The following is an 18,337-nucleotide window of genomic DNA, read 5'->3' as shown; positions in this document are numbered from 1 at the left end:
GAACTGTCTGAGGACCTGAGAACCAAAATTGTGGCAAAATATCAACAATCTCAAGGTTACAAGTCCATCTCCAGAGAACTAGATTTGCCTTTGTCCACAGTGCGCAACATTATCAAGAAGTTTGCAACCCATGGCACTGTAGCTAATCTCCCTGGTCGTGGACGGATGAGGAAAATTGATGAAAGATTGCAACGCAGAATAGTCCGGATGGTGGATAAGCAGCCCCAAACATGTTCCAAAGACATTCAAGCTGTCCTGCAGGCTCAGGGAGCATCAGTGTCAGCGCGAACTATCCGTCGACATTTAAATGAAATGAAACGCTATGGCAGGAGACCCAGGAGGACCCCACTGCTGACACAGAGACATAAAAAAGCAAGACTACAGTTTGCCAAAATGTACTTGAGTAAGCCAAAAGCCTTCTGGGAAAACGTCTTGTGGACAGATGAGACCAAGATAGAGCTTTTCGGTAAAGCACATCATTCTACTGTTTACCGAAAACGGAATGAGGCCTACAAAGAACAAAACACAGTACCTACGGTAAAATATGGTGGAGGTTCAATGATGTTTTGGGGTTGTTTTGCTGCCTCTGGCACTGGGTGCCTTGACTGTGTGCAAGGCATCATGAAATCTGAGGATTACCAAAGGATTTTGGGTCGCACTGTAGGGCCCAGTGTCAGAAAGCTGGGTTTGCGTCCAAGATCCTGGGTCTTCCAGCAGGACAATGACCCCAAACATACGTCAAAAAGCACTCAGAAATGGATGGCAAAGAAGCGCTGGAGAGTTCTGAAGTGGCCAGCAATGAGCCCAGATCTAAATCCCATTGAACACCTGTGGAGAGATCTTAAAATTGCTGTTGGGAAAAGGTGTCCTTCCAATAAGAGAGACCTGGAGCTGTTTGCAAAGGAAGAGTGGTCCAAAATTCCGGGTGAGAGGTGTCAGAAGCTTATTGATGGTTATAGGAAGCGACTGATTTCAGTTATGTTTTCCAAAGGGTGTGCAACCAAATATTAAGTTAAGGGTGCCAATACTTTTGTCCAGCCCATTTTTGGGGTTTTGTGTGACATTATGTCATATTTGCTTTTCTGCCTCTGTTTTATATTTGTTCCAATACATACAAAGGGAATAAACATGTGTATAGCAAAACATGTGTTAATGCAATACCTTTTTTGTGTGAAATACTTGATTTTCAGGAAAAATATCAAGGGTGCCAACAATTTCGGCCATGACTGTATATACAAATTTATGTGGTTATACCTTAATGATGCATGCAGCTACAGGCATCATCCTGGTATTGTTTATTTCAGGAGGCGATTGGCTTTTATACAAAAGCAATCCTAGCAGCTAATTAGCCGCTGGATTGCTTTTACAGGTAGCCGAGCTTGTAACTACTGTCAAGTGAAGTTTTAGCACAGTGTGAATCTAGCAGAACGATATAACATCTGAATGATTCCTTGGAGCTAAACTGGTAGGTTTTACATGCAGATGTGGAAAACACTCACAATAAATCTTGAACTCATAATGAGTACACTTGCAACCTTGGTTGCCAATTCAAATAAAAGTGGTTCTATGGGCAAAATAGAAAACTTGCACATATGATGCAGTTTGTCAATAGTATTAACTATTAAAACTGAATTCCAAGAATTCAGCGACTTTGTAAAAAATGCATGCATACTATGAGTTCAATACAACAAAGTGTATGCCTCTTCCTGAACTTCTCTCTATTATTTACATCTGACAGTTTTATTGCTCTCCAGGAGGATACATGAAAGGCTGTGAGGAAAAAAAAGCACACATAGCAGCTATGCCCACCTTTCCCCTCTGCTGCCCATTCACAGAAGCCTTGGTATTTTGTGAATGAGTTCCTATAATACAAAAGGATTCTGTGACTGGGCAGGAGGAGGGGAGGGGCAGATATAGCAGCTGCATTGACTCTAAACTTGAAGGAGCTGAGACCAGAGCGCCCAGCATCAGAGCTCCAGAAGCTGTCTTCCTGGAGCACAATAAACCAGTCAGATGTGAATAACAGAGAAGTCAGGCACCTCATTGGACCTTAAAGGAGAACTACAAGCAATACTTTTTTTTTCCAATTGTTATAGAGTAAGGGAGGGTTCTAACCACCTTAATAAATAAATGCTAATAATAATTTGAACTTTCTGCTTACTATTATTTCTGCTCAGACATTCCTTCGATGGACAAAACTCACTATATATATATCTATATCTATATATATAGATATATATATTACACACACACACCTCAAAAAAATTGAAAGATCGCTTTTAGCATCAAGTCAGTTAAACTCCCAGGATATTGATCTGATCAGTTAAGTACCAGAGGGGGTTGTTAATCAGTTTCAGCTGCTTTGGTGGTAATGAAATTAACAACAGGTGCACTAGATGGGCAACAATGAGATGACCCCCAAAACAGGAATGATTTTACAGGTGGAGGCCACTGACATTTTTTTCCCTACTCATCTTTTCTGACTGTTTTTCACTAGTTTAGCATTTGACTAGGGTCAGTGTCCCTACTGGTAGCATGAGGCAATGCCTGGACCCTACAGAGGTTGCACAGGCAGTCCAACTCCTCCAGGATGGCACATCAATACGTGCCATTGCTAGAAGGTTTGCTGCGTCTCCCAGCACAGTCTCAAGAGCATGGAGAAGATTCCAAGAGAAAGGCAGTTACTCTAGGAGAGCTGGACAGGGCCGTAAAAGGTCCTTAACCCATCAGCAGGACTGATATCGGCTCCTTTGTGCAAGGAGGAACGGATGAGCACTGCCAGAGCTCTACAAAATGACCTCCAGCAGGCCATCAGTGTGAATGTCTCTGACCAAACAATCAAAAACAGACTTCATGAGGGTGGCCTGAGGACCAGACATCCTCCAGTGGGCCCTGTGCTCACTGCCCGGCACTATACAGCTTGATTGGCTTTGCCATTGAACAGCAGAACTGGCAGGTCTGCCACTGGTGCCCTCTGCTTTTCACAGATGAGAGCAGGTTCACCCTGAGCAAATGTGACAGACATGAAAAGGACTGTAGAAGCCATGGAGAACGTTATGCAGTCTGTAACATCGTTCAGCATGACCATTTTGGTGGTGGGTCAGTGATGGTCTGGGGAGGCATATCCATGGAGGGACGCACAGACCTCTACAGGCTAGACAATGGCACACTGACTGCCATTAGGTATCGGGATGAAATCCTTGGACCCATTGTCAGACCCTATGCTGGTGCACAGGGTACTGAGTTCCTCCTTGTACGCGACAATGACCAGACTCATGAGGCAAGAGTATGTAGGCAGTTCCTGGAGGATGAAGGAATGGATACCATTGAATGGCCCCCACGCTCGACTGACCTAAATCCAACAGAACACCTCTGGGATATCATGTTTCAGTTCATCAGACGCCGACAGGTTGTGATGCCCTGGTCCAGATCTAGAAAGGAAATATCCCAGGACACCATCCGCCATCTCATTAGGAGCATGCCCCGACATTGTCATGCATGTATACAAGTACGTGGGGCCATACAAACTACTGAGTACCATTTTGAGTTGCTGCAATGAAATTTCAGCAAAATGGACTAGCCTGCGACACCATTTTTTTCACTTTGATTTTCGGGTTGTCTTTGAATTCAGTCCTCTGTAGGTTGACCATTTTAATTTGCATCAAACGATGGGACATACTAATGTTCCTCCAGCATTATATTTTTCCCCATTGAAATCTGATGTGTTTTCAAACTGTTCCTTTAATTATTTTGATGTGTGTGTGTATATAAAAACACATACACACACTATATACAGTATATACTGTATACTAGTTCTAAAAAAAAAAAAAAATTTAAAAGCTGCTATTATTAGAATTGAACTCGCTATCTCCAACTGAAGCATTAAAATTATCACTGCAGGCAACGCATATTCATTGAAGCAACCCTGTGCACACTGGCTTTCCATAAGTTTCACATTCCCTTTTATTATTTATCCCCTGACTAACATTAGCAGCAACTGGCATGCAATTTAAAAAAATTTAAAATAGTAGATGAAAATATAATAAAAATATAAATATTCAGATATGGTGTAAGGATATAGACAATTTTAGCCCCCATGCACAAATGTTTTTCAAAATCTTTTGCTTACGGATTTGAATGCATTATTTGCAATGGAGTGTAAAACGCATGTACCGTATACGCGTACACATAAGATGCAAAAAGTGTGTTCTGGTTTAAAACAAAAAAAAAAGGCAGGAGGATATAGAACTACACATTTAGGCATTGTAAAAAAAAAACAAAAAACGTTTCTAAGGAATTTTACTGATCATTTACACAGGAACGTTTGAGCTGGAAAAACCTTGCCTATATAAATCAGTAAAATTCTTACAGTTATGTGCAGGAAGCCTTAAACTGAATAATCTAAGAAAGTTCATAAATTAACTCTGCCAGAAAAATCAGTCTGTTGGAATATATGTTCATTTTCCAGAAAACAATCTTTTTGGGTGTCTGTATTTCATCTTAAAATGCACAGATTGAAATACTGTACATAAATGTATTTTAAAAGAGAAAAGTTCTGCCCCTTTGTTGAGCCAGTCTTTATTTTAAGCTGCATAATCAGTTTTATCTTAATTCTGTTTTGCAGCCCCCTGTGTCCACCTACTCACTATACAATTAATCAGCACCATCACACTACTGATTAATTGCTTAAAGCGGTATTAAACACAAAAATATTAAATATTGCAGCTTAACAGTACTTTGATGTGGTGACTGCATTGATTTTCATTTTTTCCCTTTTATTTTCACCTGGTGATCTAGCCATTAACTAACTTCCTGTCTTAGGGTGTCCCCACTTGGTATGAAAAAGTAAAGCAGACACTTTTGTATAGCACTATTGTCAGTCTGGGAGACTGTAGTGTTTGACTGGCAGATTTAGATGGACTAGAGACTAAGAAATTGAGGCTGAACTCCAGATAACACTTTATAAGCAGTTACAGCAACAGTTTTTGCCTTTTGGGATAAAAGTTTTACACAAATGAATAAAGGCTAACCATTGTAAGCACCCTTATCAGTGGTTAATGGTGCATCTCAAACCTCTAACTGCTACTTTGTTTGGTCAGCTTAATCCAAAAGTTAAAAAATAAAAGACTTACCAACTGAATCACTAGCTGAAAATAAAAAAAAAAAAGCCTAAAAAAAAAGAAAATAAATGCAGCTACCATATCTAAAGATTGGTAAACTGCAATTTAATACATTTTTGTTTTGGGACTTAATACCTCTCTAAGGGGCAGGTGACAGATTAAACTGTTAAAATGAACCAGGAAATAGTGAAGACATATTCCTGGCTATGCAGAGCCAGAAGTGTGCGAATCAAGAGAATGAATGAATAAACCCTCTGGCAGATAACACAGTTCAAATATAAGTATTTTGAATGTGTTTTGCTTGAAGTTCTTCCTCTCTGTTTAAAACATGCAGAACACGAGGATATATTTTCCAGTTTGGAACTGCTATCAGAACATACTTATTTAATACATGATGATAAATCCTTTCAGTTTATTTCCAAATACCTGTTTAATCCAATGTTCCCATGATGTCGTATTGCTTACCTTGCAGACTGTTTCAATATCCCATGGCAGAATAGTTCTTAAGTCAATCACTTCACAGGACAAGCCAAGTTTTTCTTGGGCCATAGATGCAACTTCACGAATAACATGAACCTAGAACAAAGATATGTAACTTGTCAGCAAAAACAAGCGATTGTCTAATAATGAATGGTTCCCGAATGCCAAAATTTCTTCAATGTAGAAGCAACTACATTCCAAGAGAGTGGAAGGTAGGCAACCGCCAACTTTTTCCTCCTGTCAGCATTGAACAACACTGACTTGCCCATGTATGTAAACAAAAGACAAAGATTAATCAAAAAAAGCTAAAAAAAAAAAGTGTTAAAATAAAGAATATTACATTAGCCAAAGAAAACATTAAAGCTTCTCAAATAAATTAGACAAAATTCTGGAGTTCAGTAAAAATTCTGACAGTACAAGATAGGCACTGTAACTGGGCTCTTATTTCGGAGTAAACAGATGAAGACAATGGGGAAAGTGTCCAACCAGATCACGTCCTTCGAAGGACAGTTTCTGCCATGAATTTTTGTTATTATTGCCAATTCAATTTGCAGTCAGATATATGTCATAAGTTCTCAGTAGGACTAATGCCTGTTCTGATTTATCTAGGTCAGCGGTCTCCAAACTGCAGCCCGGGGACTTGATGTGGCCCTTGGCTTGCCTTTATCAGGCTCTTGGGGAACTGTTGTTCGTACTGATACAACACACTATTCCTCTCACTGACACCAACAATGTGGCACTATTCCTCCCACTGACACCAACAATGTGGCACTATTCCTCCCACTGACACCAACGATGGGGCACGGTTTCTCCCACTGACATCAAAGATGGGGTACTATTCCTCCCATTGACACCAACAATTGGGCATTATTCCTTTCACTGAAACCAGCGATGGAGTACTATTTCTCCCACTAGCAATGATGGTATAGTATTTCTCCCACTGATGCCAACAATGGGGCACTATTCCTCCCACTGACACCAATGATGGGAAACCATTTCTCCCACTGACACCAATGATGGGACACCATTTCTCCCACTGACACCAATGATGGGACACCATTTCTACCACTGACACTAACCTCCGGCCCCTCCAAAGGCTGAAATACAGTAAACTCACCCTTTGCTTAGAAAGTATGAAGACCCCTGATGTAGGGCGTGGTCAAACAACAACTGCCTTAAAGGATAAGTTCACTTTAAAAAAATAAAAGGCCTATTTTTTTTGCAGGTATAAAAAAAAATAAAAAAATGCGCATTTACTTTTTTTGGAGCCTGGAAAGCATTGCCATGCAGGACCTCGTGTGGGAAAGCAGATACACTGTGACAGGAAGACTCAATGAACTACCATAGGGCTCAACAGTGTCGTGGTAGTTCTTTGAGAACTACAAGCAGACAGCCGCAGAGGCTGTCAGGACCTGTATTTCATTAATTCACAGAACTCTGTGAATGAATGGACACGCCCATGTGGGCGGAGCCCTGCAAGGCCGCACAGTTTTCAAAAAGTGACATCTAGTACACGGGGCTTCTCCCCATACTGCTGTCATAGAGAGAGGACAGTGGCTGCAACAGTGGGAACATGTTACATGTTGCACCCTAAAACAAGTTGAATATGTACCATGTTCTCAAAGGTGAACTTATCCTTTAAAACATTCAGTGGAAAACTGATTAACATGACTGTGATAGCTGTGTAGATATAAATGTTGGAAGCTACTAGAACTTGTGGTACACACCTACATTTTGTCTTTAGTTTTCCTCCTGGCTTACACTATGGGGCTGATCTAAAAAGTAGCTCAAACAAATAACACATTTATAAAAGCACAGAAGAATGCTTTACAAATGTACATTTTGCGCTCTTGGCTTTGAAAGTCTGAATCCAGCAATGCGTAACAAAAATAACGAAAGCAGACTTTTCAAAGCGCATGGATAGCAAGGGCTTTTTCAGAACACTGCAATGGCTTCAACTGCACTACACAAACACAACATAAAATCATATCCCAAAATCATGAATAGTGACAATACATATTAAAGCTGACCACACACTATACAATTTTTCCTTTAGTTTTACCAAAACCATATAATACAAGTCCAAACCTAAACTCTTTCAAATTGTATGGAATCGGGCAGACCCTTGCACTATGCAGTTGAAGGTAAATCTAAAGGAAATTGAATAAGAAAATTGCATAATATATGGCCGGCCTGAGCTTTAAAAAAAAAAAGGATGCTATCCTGAGCCTGTACAACTCCTCAATACAATTCTAAGTCTACTGAATCCTCTACAATAGCTGTCTGTTGAGCTACAAAGTGTGTTGCATGTTTCGAGTAAATGGTTCACTTTTTGCCTCATATTCCAAAAACTTTAGTTTAGTGAGGATAGCAAGGTGTAATTTTTTTTTTTTTTTCAAAACCATGCAATGGTGTACTTCCTCGTTCAACATTCTTGTTGAGTGTCTGATAGCACAAACAAACCAAGATTTTGACCAGTTCCAAATATTTCTACAGTTTCTTTTTTTCTTCACTTTTCAGAATTGCTAATTTTGTGCTTCCTGTGATCTTTCCAAGATGTCCAATCCTATGGTGGGTAAAAACAGTTCTGTTTATCCTCCATTTGTTGATATTTTGTAAAACTTTAAACTGATTAAACAGAAAAACTTATAGGAACACTTTAACCACATCATGTCCAGTCAATTGTAACAAATAAAAAAGGACTTCCTCCTATTCGAGGGACATGCAGCAGCGTGATCTGTGACCCGCTCTGTCCTCCCAACACAGTGGACCACAGACCATTGTACAGGACCACTGTACACAGCCCTGGTACCATGTGATCGCTGTGATCGATCACATCAGTTATCAACAGTTGCTTTCACTCATAGCCATTGTGCGTACGTTTCTGATATCATAATGAAGGGGCCAATCACAGCAGACATGTACCATGTGAAAGCTGTGGTTTTATAAATTAAATCTTTGAACTGTGTTAGTGATTTCTTATTGAAGTAATAACCACTCTAATAGGCAATGTAAAAAAAAAAATCCTGATCACTGTTTTGCTCTGGTCACAGTATGAAAAAAAAGTTGAAAAAAAATGTTTTTCCTATTGTCACCTGTATGTAATTTATGTATTTAACTTCATTTTCCACAAAAAGTGACAAAAATTACAACTTCAATAAACTCATAATGCCTCTTAATAAATACCTTGGGGTTGTCTACTTTCAAAAAGGGGTCATTTGGGGGGGGGGTATTTTTACTGTCCTGGCGTTTCTGGGCCTCAAGAAATGAAACAGGCCATCGGTACATCAGTCCATAGGGTCTAATATTGAGTTGGCCTATCCTTTGCAGCTATAACAGCTTTAAGTCTTGTAGGAAGGCTGTCCACAAGGTTTAGGAGTGCGTCTATGGAAATGTTTGACCATTCTTCCAGAAGCACATTTGTGAGGTCAGGCACTGATGTTAGACGAGAAGGCCTGGCTTACAGTCTTCTCTCTAATTCATCTCAAAGGTGTTCTAATCGGGTTGAGGTCAAGACTCTGTGCAGGCCAGTCAAGTTCCTCCACCCCAAACTCACTCATCCATGGCTTTCTGGACCTTGCTTTGTGCACTGGTGAACAGTCATGTTGGAACAGGACGGGGCCATCTCCAAACTGTTGCCACAAAGTTGGGAACATGAAATTGTCCAAAATGTCTTGGTATGCTGATGCCTTAAGCGCTCCCTTCACTGGGAGCCCAACCCCTGAAAACCCCACATCATATTACCCCCTCCACCAAACGTTACACTTGGCACATTGCAGTCAGGCAAGTACCGTTCTCCTGGCAACCACCAAACCCAGACACATCCATCGGATTGCCAGACAGAGAAGCATGATTCGTCACTCCAAAGAATACGTCTCCATTGCTCTAGAGTCCAGTGACAACGTGCTTCACACTACTGCACCTGGTGCTTTGCATTGCACTTGGTGATGTAAGGCTTGGATGCAGCTACTTGGCCATGGAAACCCATTCCATGAAGCTCTCTATGCACTGTTGTGCTAATCTGAAGGCCACATGAAGTTTGGAGGTCTTTAGCTATTGACTCTGCAGACAGATGGCGACTTCTGCGCACTATACGCTTTAGCTTGCGATGATCCGGCTCTGTCATTTTACCTGGCCCACCATTGTTCCCAGTTGCTTCCACTTTGTTATAATACCATTAACAGTTAACCGTGGAATATTTAGTAGCAAGGAAATTTCTCGGATGGACTTATTGCACAGGTGACAACCTATCACGGTCCCAACATGTGGATTTTTATTCAAAATGTCGGTATTTTTAGGTTTATATAGCAAAAAAGTTTTAAAAAATTATAAAAATTTCAGTTGAGTACAGTGTTGCATGGCTGAGTAATTGTCATTCAAAGTGTGACAGCGCAGAAATCTGAAAACTGGCCTAGGCAGATAGGGAGAAAAAGTGTCCAATACTGAAGTTGTTAAAGGGTTTAACTAGTCAAAAGGGGTTTTTTAGTTTTGCATTGGGTGGGAACATGACTCCTGTGCTGTTTTCACAGCTATCCAGGACTTTGTTTTGGCGGTTTCCACGCATTTACTTTCAAAGTGACAATTGTTTTACCAGACAGGAAATTAAGACAAATCTGCAACAAGGGCAAATACAGTAAAAAAAAAAAAATACACAAGTTCAAGCCTCTCTCTGCTTTACAAAAAAAAATTACATTTTGTCAGTGTTATTGTTAAAGATTTTTCCTCACTTCCTGGTGGTCTCTGCCATTGTCACAAAGAAAAAGGAAGACTCTCTAACAGGAGATGGCAGTACAAACCTTACAAATATTATATCTTCATAAGAAGATACTCTGCCAGTAACCAAGCTGTGTCCTTTGGTTTTTCTTTTTTTTCCCCTAGATTTTTTTTTTTTCTATTATTATTATTATTATGCAAGGCAAAGCCTCTTCATTATTGCAGTTGGGCAATTGTTTTCATCAAGTTCTTTGACAAATTTTACCAGTGAACCATCCTCTTAGAAAGTTTGAATATAAAGTAACAGAGACCGCCAATAGTCTTGCATTACCAACTATTTCTGGTACCCTATGCTTCACATACATGTATACCTAAAGAGGAAACGTTTTCAAAGTGTTTGCTTTTTTTTTTTCATTTGTAGAGCAAAAAATAAAAAACCCAGTAATGGTTAAATACCACAAAATGAAATCTCTATCTGTGTGAAAAAAATTATAAAAAGTTCATATGGGTACAGTGTTGCATGACTAATGAGTAATTGTCATTCAAAGTGTGAGAGCACTGAAAGCTGAAGATTGGCCTTGGCAGGAAGGGGGAATAAATGCCTAGTAGGCAAGTGGTTAAGCCATAATTTTCTAATGAATTGAACTTGAATTTGGCTATGGATTCTGATGGGTAGAATATAAGTACAGCGATTTCTCTTTGTGCAGGTTTGTATAACGAGAAGTTGACAAAAAGTTTGGCTGCTTTTGTGTCTCTGAGCTGAGGTATCCAACTTTTAGTCCAAGCCTTTTCTTTTTTAATCTGAGATTTTTCTTTTTGCTACTAGTCAAAAATCTTTGTAGATTTTTGTTAAAAGATATGCCAAAGGTGTCATTTTACAACAGTTTGGCTGTGTCCTGTTGGGCAGGATGAGTCAAACCCATCGCCATCAAATAAACCTATATAGATTCACGATAAACAAAAAACTCGCATAAAACCAAAAAAAGGAATTCTAAATACTGGCTTTACTTTTCCTACGAGCAAATACCTGAACCTTTTTATTGGTGAATTTCCAACCTAATGAACACCTAATATGTACATATACAGTATATGTATATTTATACACACACAAAACATAGTGATACTAACCTGAGTACCCCAGGAGAGAAGAGTGACATCGCTGCCTTCTTGTATTACCTCGGCTTGAGACAACGGTAAGTAATATGGTTCCACAGGCACTTGTTCAACTAGAATATAATGGAATTTGTTTCTGATTAGTACATACCAAACAGAAAATGCCCATTATTTCTTACCAAACCAGATGAAGAACAAAGAAACATAGGGGGTTATTTACTAAAACTGGAGAGTGCAAAATCTGGTGCAGCTCTGCACATAAACCAATCAGCTTCCAGGTTTTATTGCCAAAGCTTAATTGAAGAAGTTGAGATTAGAAGCCGATTGGCCACCATGCACAGCTGCACCAGATTCTGAGTGCACCAGTTTTAGTAAATCTACCCCATAATATTTAAAGTGTGAAAAACCTTTAAAGTAGAGGGTAAGGCTAATATAACCCAGGTTTCAAATATTGCTGCCTTCCCCCTCCGCCATACACATGCTGCATGTTATTTGTAAAATACTTTTTTTTTTTAAATCTCTTTCAGTGCGGTCACATGAACACTAAGCCACAGCTACCCGAAGTCAATGGGTGGAGTCAAATTAATATTTTAAGTCTGGGTTATATTAAACTTTACTTCCACTTTATGTTCCAATGCATTCCAAGGGTGCAATTTAGACTGTGCCTATGCCTGTTGATTCTGCACCAATATTTTTTCTCCTTTACATTTTTTATTTAAGGCTGTGCAACAGCACAATGACATGGACTTCATAAAGCTTACAAAGTAATCAATCCATGTTTGTATAGGTCAGTCTCAGAAGTCATCCAGTTAGAAAACGCAGCGCATATGTAAAATATAACAACCAGTATAAACACATATTAGCTAGTATTGTTATCCATCCAGGCTAACACAGGAAAGACAGGCCATTTGGAGAGAACCACCATCAAGCTCCCAATGGTGTCCTCTAGGTGTAATTTGGAGTACACCAATATTTTCTGTCAAATCCTGTTGCCAGTCCTGGTCTATTTTGACTTCTCTAGCTGCTTCCATATTCTCAAGAGATTATCTGACTTGGACACAGCTTTTGCCCCAAGCACAATTCTGCTATGCCACTTGTGCCTCACAGATGCTGGGTTCTTGCCTGGCTGAATTCCTGTGACAACACCACAACACTTTGTGCCACTTTAGTGCCCTAAATAGCCATCATTCTAAAGCCTAGTACACACAATAAAAAAAAATAAATAAATCGGATAAAAAATACAATTTTCGAAGCGATTGTAAGAATTTGATCCATTAGTACACAGCTTTCATCTGAAATTATTCAAAGAGACAAACGCAAAACCTTTTTTTTGTTTAATCAGTACAGTATTCGTCTGGCAAAAAGAAAAAAAAAAAAAATCAGAAGAGTAAGACCACACATACTCAGAAATGAAAGAAAACATTACAATACTTCCAAAGTCGTATTCTGTCGTACGAGAATTTTTGTAACTTTAGTAACCTCTTCATTTTTGATATGAAACTAGTAGACAAAAAAACCCCCAAAAAAACACTGACGATCATTTGTCCGATAGTCTCATTGTGTGTACCAGGCTTAAGGGATTCTTGGACTTCATATGCAAGAGGCCACCCTCTTTATCCCATCTCTAACAGTTACACGATGTTTGGTTATTTTTAGTAATGTTTAAATCAGCCTGTCATGTATAAGGGATTGTGATAACATTTTGTATTCATTTTGCCATTGCGGAGTATTCATGCATTTGGAATAGCAGCTGGCTTGGACTCTTTTTCAAATCTTACTCAGTTTCACAGACACAAACCTTTCTTCTGTAAAGAAGCAGCTACTGTAGACATTTTGTGTGAGGAAGGTACTGAGAGTTATTCAACAATGAAGAGTTCAAAAAGCACTTACTGTAAGACTATGATTAATCATGACAGATGGCCAATATGTTTGAGTAATTAGGGATTAATGCACGTTCAGGAAAAAAACAAAACAGTCAAAAGTATTGGGATGCCTGCCTTTGCACACACATGAATTTTAATGGCATCCCAGTCTTTGTCCTTAGGGTTCAATAATGAGTTGGCACGCCCTTTGCGGCTATAACAGCTTCAACTCTTCTGGGAAGGCTGTCCACAAGGTTTAGGAGTGTGCTACGGGAATGTTTGACCATTCTTCCAGAAGCACATTTGTAATATCAGGCAAGGATGTCAGATGAGAAAGCCTGGCTCGCAATCTCTGTTCCAATTCATCTTAAAGGTGTTTTGTTGGGTTGAGGTCAGGACTCTGCAGGCCAGTCAAGTTCCTCCACCCCAAACTTGCTCATCCATGTCTTTATGGACCTTGCTTTGTGCACCGGTGAGTGGTCATGTTCGAACAAGAAGGGGCCATCCCCAAGCTGTTCCCACAAAGTTGGGAGCATGAAATTGCCCAAAATGTCTTTGTATGCTGATGCCTTAAGAGTTCCCTTCACTGGAACGAAGGGGCCAAGCCCAACCCCTGAAAAACAACCCCACACAATCCCCCCTCCACCAAACCTTACACTTGGCACAATGCAGCCAGGCAAGTACCATTTTTCTGGCAACCGCCAAACCCAGACACGTTCATTGGATTGCCAGACAGAGAAACGCGCTTTGTCACTCCAGAGAACACATCTCTGTTGCTCTAGAATCCAGTGGTGGTGTGCTTTATACCACTGCATCCGATGCTTTGCATTGAACTTGGTGATGTAAGGCTTGGATGCAGCTGCTCATCCATGGAAACCCATTCCATGAAGCTTTCGACGCACTGAATTGCTTTATAATAACCCAGTTGGTACCATCAATGTGACTATAATGTTCAAGTCAATCAGCAACCTTATTACTTGATCTAATGGGCCTGTGATAACGTATTGCAATCTATAAGCACAACCGCTCTACAGATATTTTTAGGACCTCATTAGTTTCCATCTGTTGGATTGCTAACAGTGACTCTGTGTTTGCCAATAAGTCTCAGTGTTATTCTACTCTTCAGGGACTAACATCCCATTATAGGTACCATCAGTACTGTATCCATCTATTGCTAACGGACCCTGGGTTCTGTATGTATGTAGACCTTGCGGTGCTGTATTTAAATAGTATTGTTAGGTTCACATACCCCAATTTGGGACAGCTTTCTGCGGGGAATACATACATACTGTTATGATCCGCCAGGTGGTGCCTCAGGCTGCCAACTGACAGACCTACTCAGAGCGTGGGGTCTAATCCCGGGCTGTGCTTTCACCAGAGCCCCTGATGGTGGGGATGGACTTGAAACAGTCCCGGGCCAGGTCACGACCTCCGAGCAGGCCCACCAGTGGCTGAGGAGACCTTTGGGGACAGGTACCGGGAGAGCCAGATATGAAGAGGATGGCGGCCCCAGCAGGGTAGTAACGGATCGTGGGCCCGTGAGGGTAAGCGGGGTACAGAATCGGTAGGCGAAGAGTAGTCGGGTCACACGCAGGGTCAGCAGGGAAGTCAATCCGTAGAATGGTCAGGGCAATCCGGGTCAAACGCAGGAGCAGGCAGAGTAGTCAGGACAATCCGGGTCAATCGCAGGAGCAGGCAGAATAGTAAGGGCAATCCGGGTCAATCACGGGGCAGGCAGCGTAGTCAGGGTCAATCAGGGTCACTAGACAGGTGCAGGAACTCAGGATCACAGGAAGACCTTGCGGCAATCTGTGACAGTGCAGGGCATCTTTAAATAGTGCGCCCTGCACTGTCATTGGCCGGCTAGGACGCACCCCCGGCTGTCATTGGACGCCTGAGGCGCGCCCGCGGCACCTACTGCGCATGCGCGGCGTCCTGTCAGCCGCGGCTCGCCGGGACCTAGTGCCTGTGTCCCGGCGCGATCTGCCGCCAATGCGCATGCGCGGGGGACAGAGCCGCGATCGTGGACCACGGAGCCGCGATCCCTGACACATACATACAGCATAATTGACATCCGGACGTCTTTATTATGACATGGTTTTTAATTGTTTGTACGTTTATGTGTATGTTGTGGTTACTGAGAACTGTGTGTTACTACAATTTTGAAGTATTGCAATTTTTTGCCATGAATAAATAAATATCTTTAAATTACTAATTCTGATACAAGCCTTGTTTGCTGACCGATTATTCACTTGTCTCATGAGGTGGGCTTTACCCACTCATGAGACTATTTTGTTTTGTGTCTTATTATGGTTTAGACAGCAACACTTATATAGTGATAAGGCAATCAGTGTTCCTTCATACTTCCCTCCAACCCTTTTTTTCTTTAGTACAGCTTGATTTTATACACCTGTGGCAATTTAAAACAGTAATTGAGATGTCTTTTCCAACTGACATCTGCTGAAATGGAAACCTTTTTGGTTTATAAAAAAATTAAAAAAAATCAGGGATCATGACACTATTTAGACAGTTGAATAGAAATAAACATATACATTACAAACAATTCATACTACTGGCATTACACACTACCGTCAATATAAAAGCAACAAGTTACCATGGTAGCAGCTTCTTATGGGCTCTTCAGCTTGTTATTAACAGTAGGACACATTCTCTTTAACAAACTAACACCATCCTGAAATAAATGAACTTGAACCTGCCCTTTAGTTATGCATGCTGAACATTCACAAGTCTGGAAATAAACTATTTGTTAAATTAAAAAACATGTTTCGTCTTCAGGGGCCCCGTCTTCAGTCTTGCCATAGTAACCACTGATGCAAATCTTTATTCATTCTCACCTCACTGGCTACATGTCACATGTGATACAATAAACTACACAGAAAAGGTCAAAAGACATCTTACAAAGCTCTCCATTACACGTCAGAGCCCCAGAACGTCAATGTGACTCATTACTCTTATGCTGCTTTATCACAGCATCCATATTGACAACAAGCAATGCAAAACTCAGCTGCTTTTTATATTTTAGAGGGTCATGAGAAGAGTATTATTATAACAAAGAAAAAAAAAGTGTGACTAAAACAGCTATTTAAACCTTTCAGCAAAGACAACTGAAGCAGCTTTCACAGGATCCATATTTGACTTTTGAAAAACGAAAAAAAAAAAAAAAGAAAAAGAAATGTGGTTGTTTTCAGCTTCAGTTACACCAATTTTCTTGGGATCAGGTTCTGTGAGTCAAGTCTAATAGGGTTATGTGATAAGGGTTTAAATCTGAACTGTGGCCATCTAGTAAATTCCATGTAATGCAGTTAGACAGCACTGTCACTGGCACAGAATCTGGTACATGGACACTAATAAAAACACATTTTTAGCAGTGCTTGAATAATTAGAACCTTTGTCAGCTGTTCTAGTTTGTTTGCCAGGATTTCCCCTCATTCTCTTTCCCAGTGATGGTGCCCACCAGGATAGGAAGTTAAGGGGGAAATCTCCCCAACTGGAACACAAATGACCCCTTTTTGGAAAAGCAGACACCCCCAGGAATTTGATAAGAGGCATGGTGAGCATTTTACAGATATCATTTTTGTCATAGGGTTTTGAAAAAGAAAAAAAACATACATTTTTGTTTTCTTTCTTTGTTTTCCAAAAACATGTGGCAACAAATGAGGACTGCAAAAACTCACCATGCCTCTTAGCAAATACCTTGGAGTGTCTACATTCCAAAAAGGGGTCATTTAAAGGGGTTTCTTTTACTATCCTGGCATTTCAGGTTCTAACCCTTTGCCAATCTAGCCAAAAGTTAAAAAAAAAAAAAAAAAAAAAAAAAAAAAGTTGTCTAGAGTTGCATACTAAATACTAGCCAAGGGAAACCGGTTTTGATTGGCGATTATACAATTAGCTCTAAACTCAAAATAATTTTTACCTTATACCTCCCCCCATCCCCTTGCCATTAGAAAGAGAAAAACAACAAACTAGGGTTTTAATTATTACACAAGATCTGGACTACAGATTGATGCACAGAATCCTTATTTTAAATTGGCTAATTTTAAACTATGGTCACACTAGTACATATCACTGATGCGATTGGGAAAGCAAACTAAAACTACTATTAGCAGTGGATGATATCGGCCTGCTCTGGGCTCTTTTAATTAAGTTTGCATTTGCCTGTTGGGGTCATTCACACTAGCAAGAAAGTACATTTTCTATCAAGACATATTTGCTTGAAATTGGCACACATTTGGATTTGTGAAAGTGATATTAACCACTTGCCCTCCAGAGGATTTACCCCCCTTCCTGACAAGGCCATTTTTTTGCTGTTCGGCACTGCGCTATTTCAACTGGTAATTGCGTGGTCGTGCAATGCTGTACCCAAACAAAATTTATGTACTTTTTTCCACACAAATAGAAATTTCTTTTGGTGGCACATTTGATCACCTCTGCGGTTTTTACTTTTTGCACTACAAACAAAAAAAAAGAAACTTTTGAAAAAAACTTGATATTTTTCACTTTTGGTTATAAAAAATAGCCAATAAACTCAAAGTTAGTCATACATTTATGCCAAAATGTTTTCTGCTACATGTCTTTGGTAAAACAAAAATCTCAATATACAGTCATGGCCGAAATTGTTGGCACCCTTGATATTTCTCCAGGAAATCATGTATTTCTCACGAAACGTATTGCATTAACACATGTTTTGCTATACACATGTTTATTCCCTTTGTGTGTATTGGGACAAAACAAAAAAAGGGAGGAAAGAAAGCAAATTCGACATAATGTCACACAAACCTCCAAAAATGGGCTGGACAAAAGTATTGGCACCCTTTCACAACTGCGGATAAATAAGAATGTTACAAGCATGTGATGCTCCTGTAAACTCACCTGGGGCAAGTAACAGGTGTGGGCAATATAGAAATCACACCTGAAAGCAGATAAAAAGGAGAGACGTTCACTTAACCTTTGCATTGTGTGTCTGTCTGTGCCACACTAAGCATGGACAACAGAAAGAGGAGACGAGAACTGTCTGAGGACCTGAGAACC

General features: G+C 40.2%; 1 protein-coding gene across 2 annotated transcripts in view; it reads right to left on the bottom strand.

The window, feature by feature from the left end:
* BCKDHB (branched chain keto acid dehydrogenase E1 subunit beta) overlaps positions 1-18,337 on the bottom strand; it is a 275,645-nt gene that overhangs the window by 138,606 nt on the left and 118,702 nt on the right. For both annotated transcript variants that reach the window (XR_016306628.1, XM_089655349.1), the window contains exons 7-8: positions 11,442-11,539; positions 5,586-5,696 (exon numbers count right to left, since the gene is read on the bottom strand). Coding sequence is in view for 1 of the 2 variants with exons in the window: in XM_089655349.1 (XP_089511475.1) it covers positions 5,586-5,696; positions 11,442-11,539 (209 nt within the window). In the remaining variant the exon portion in view is untranslated. The remainder of the gene's footprint in view (positions 1-5,585; positions 5,697-11,441; positions 11,540-18,337) is intronic.

The sequence above is a fragment of the Staurois parvus genome, unplaced genomic scaffold (genome assembly GCF_062004578.1).
Source record: "Staurois parvus isolate SC_StPar_1 unplaced genomic scaffold, SC_StPar_1.0 ptg000834l, whole genome shotgun sequence".
Lineage (NCBI taxonomy): Eukaryota > Metazoa > Chordata > Amphibia > Anura > Ranidae > Staurois > Staurois parvus.
The sequence above is the reverse complement of the archived record's forward strand: the minus strand, read 5'-3'. Positions and strand labels throughout refer to the sequence as shown.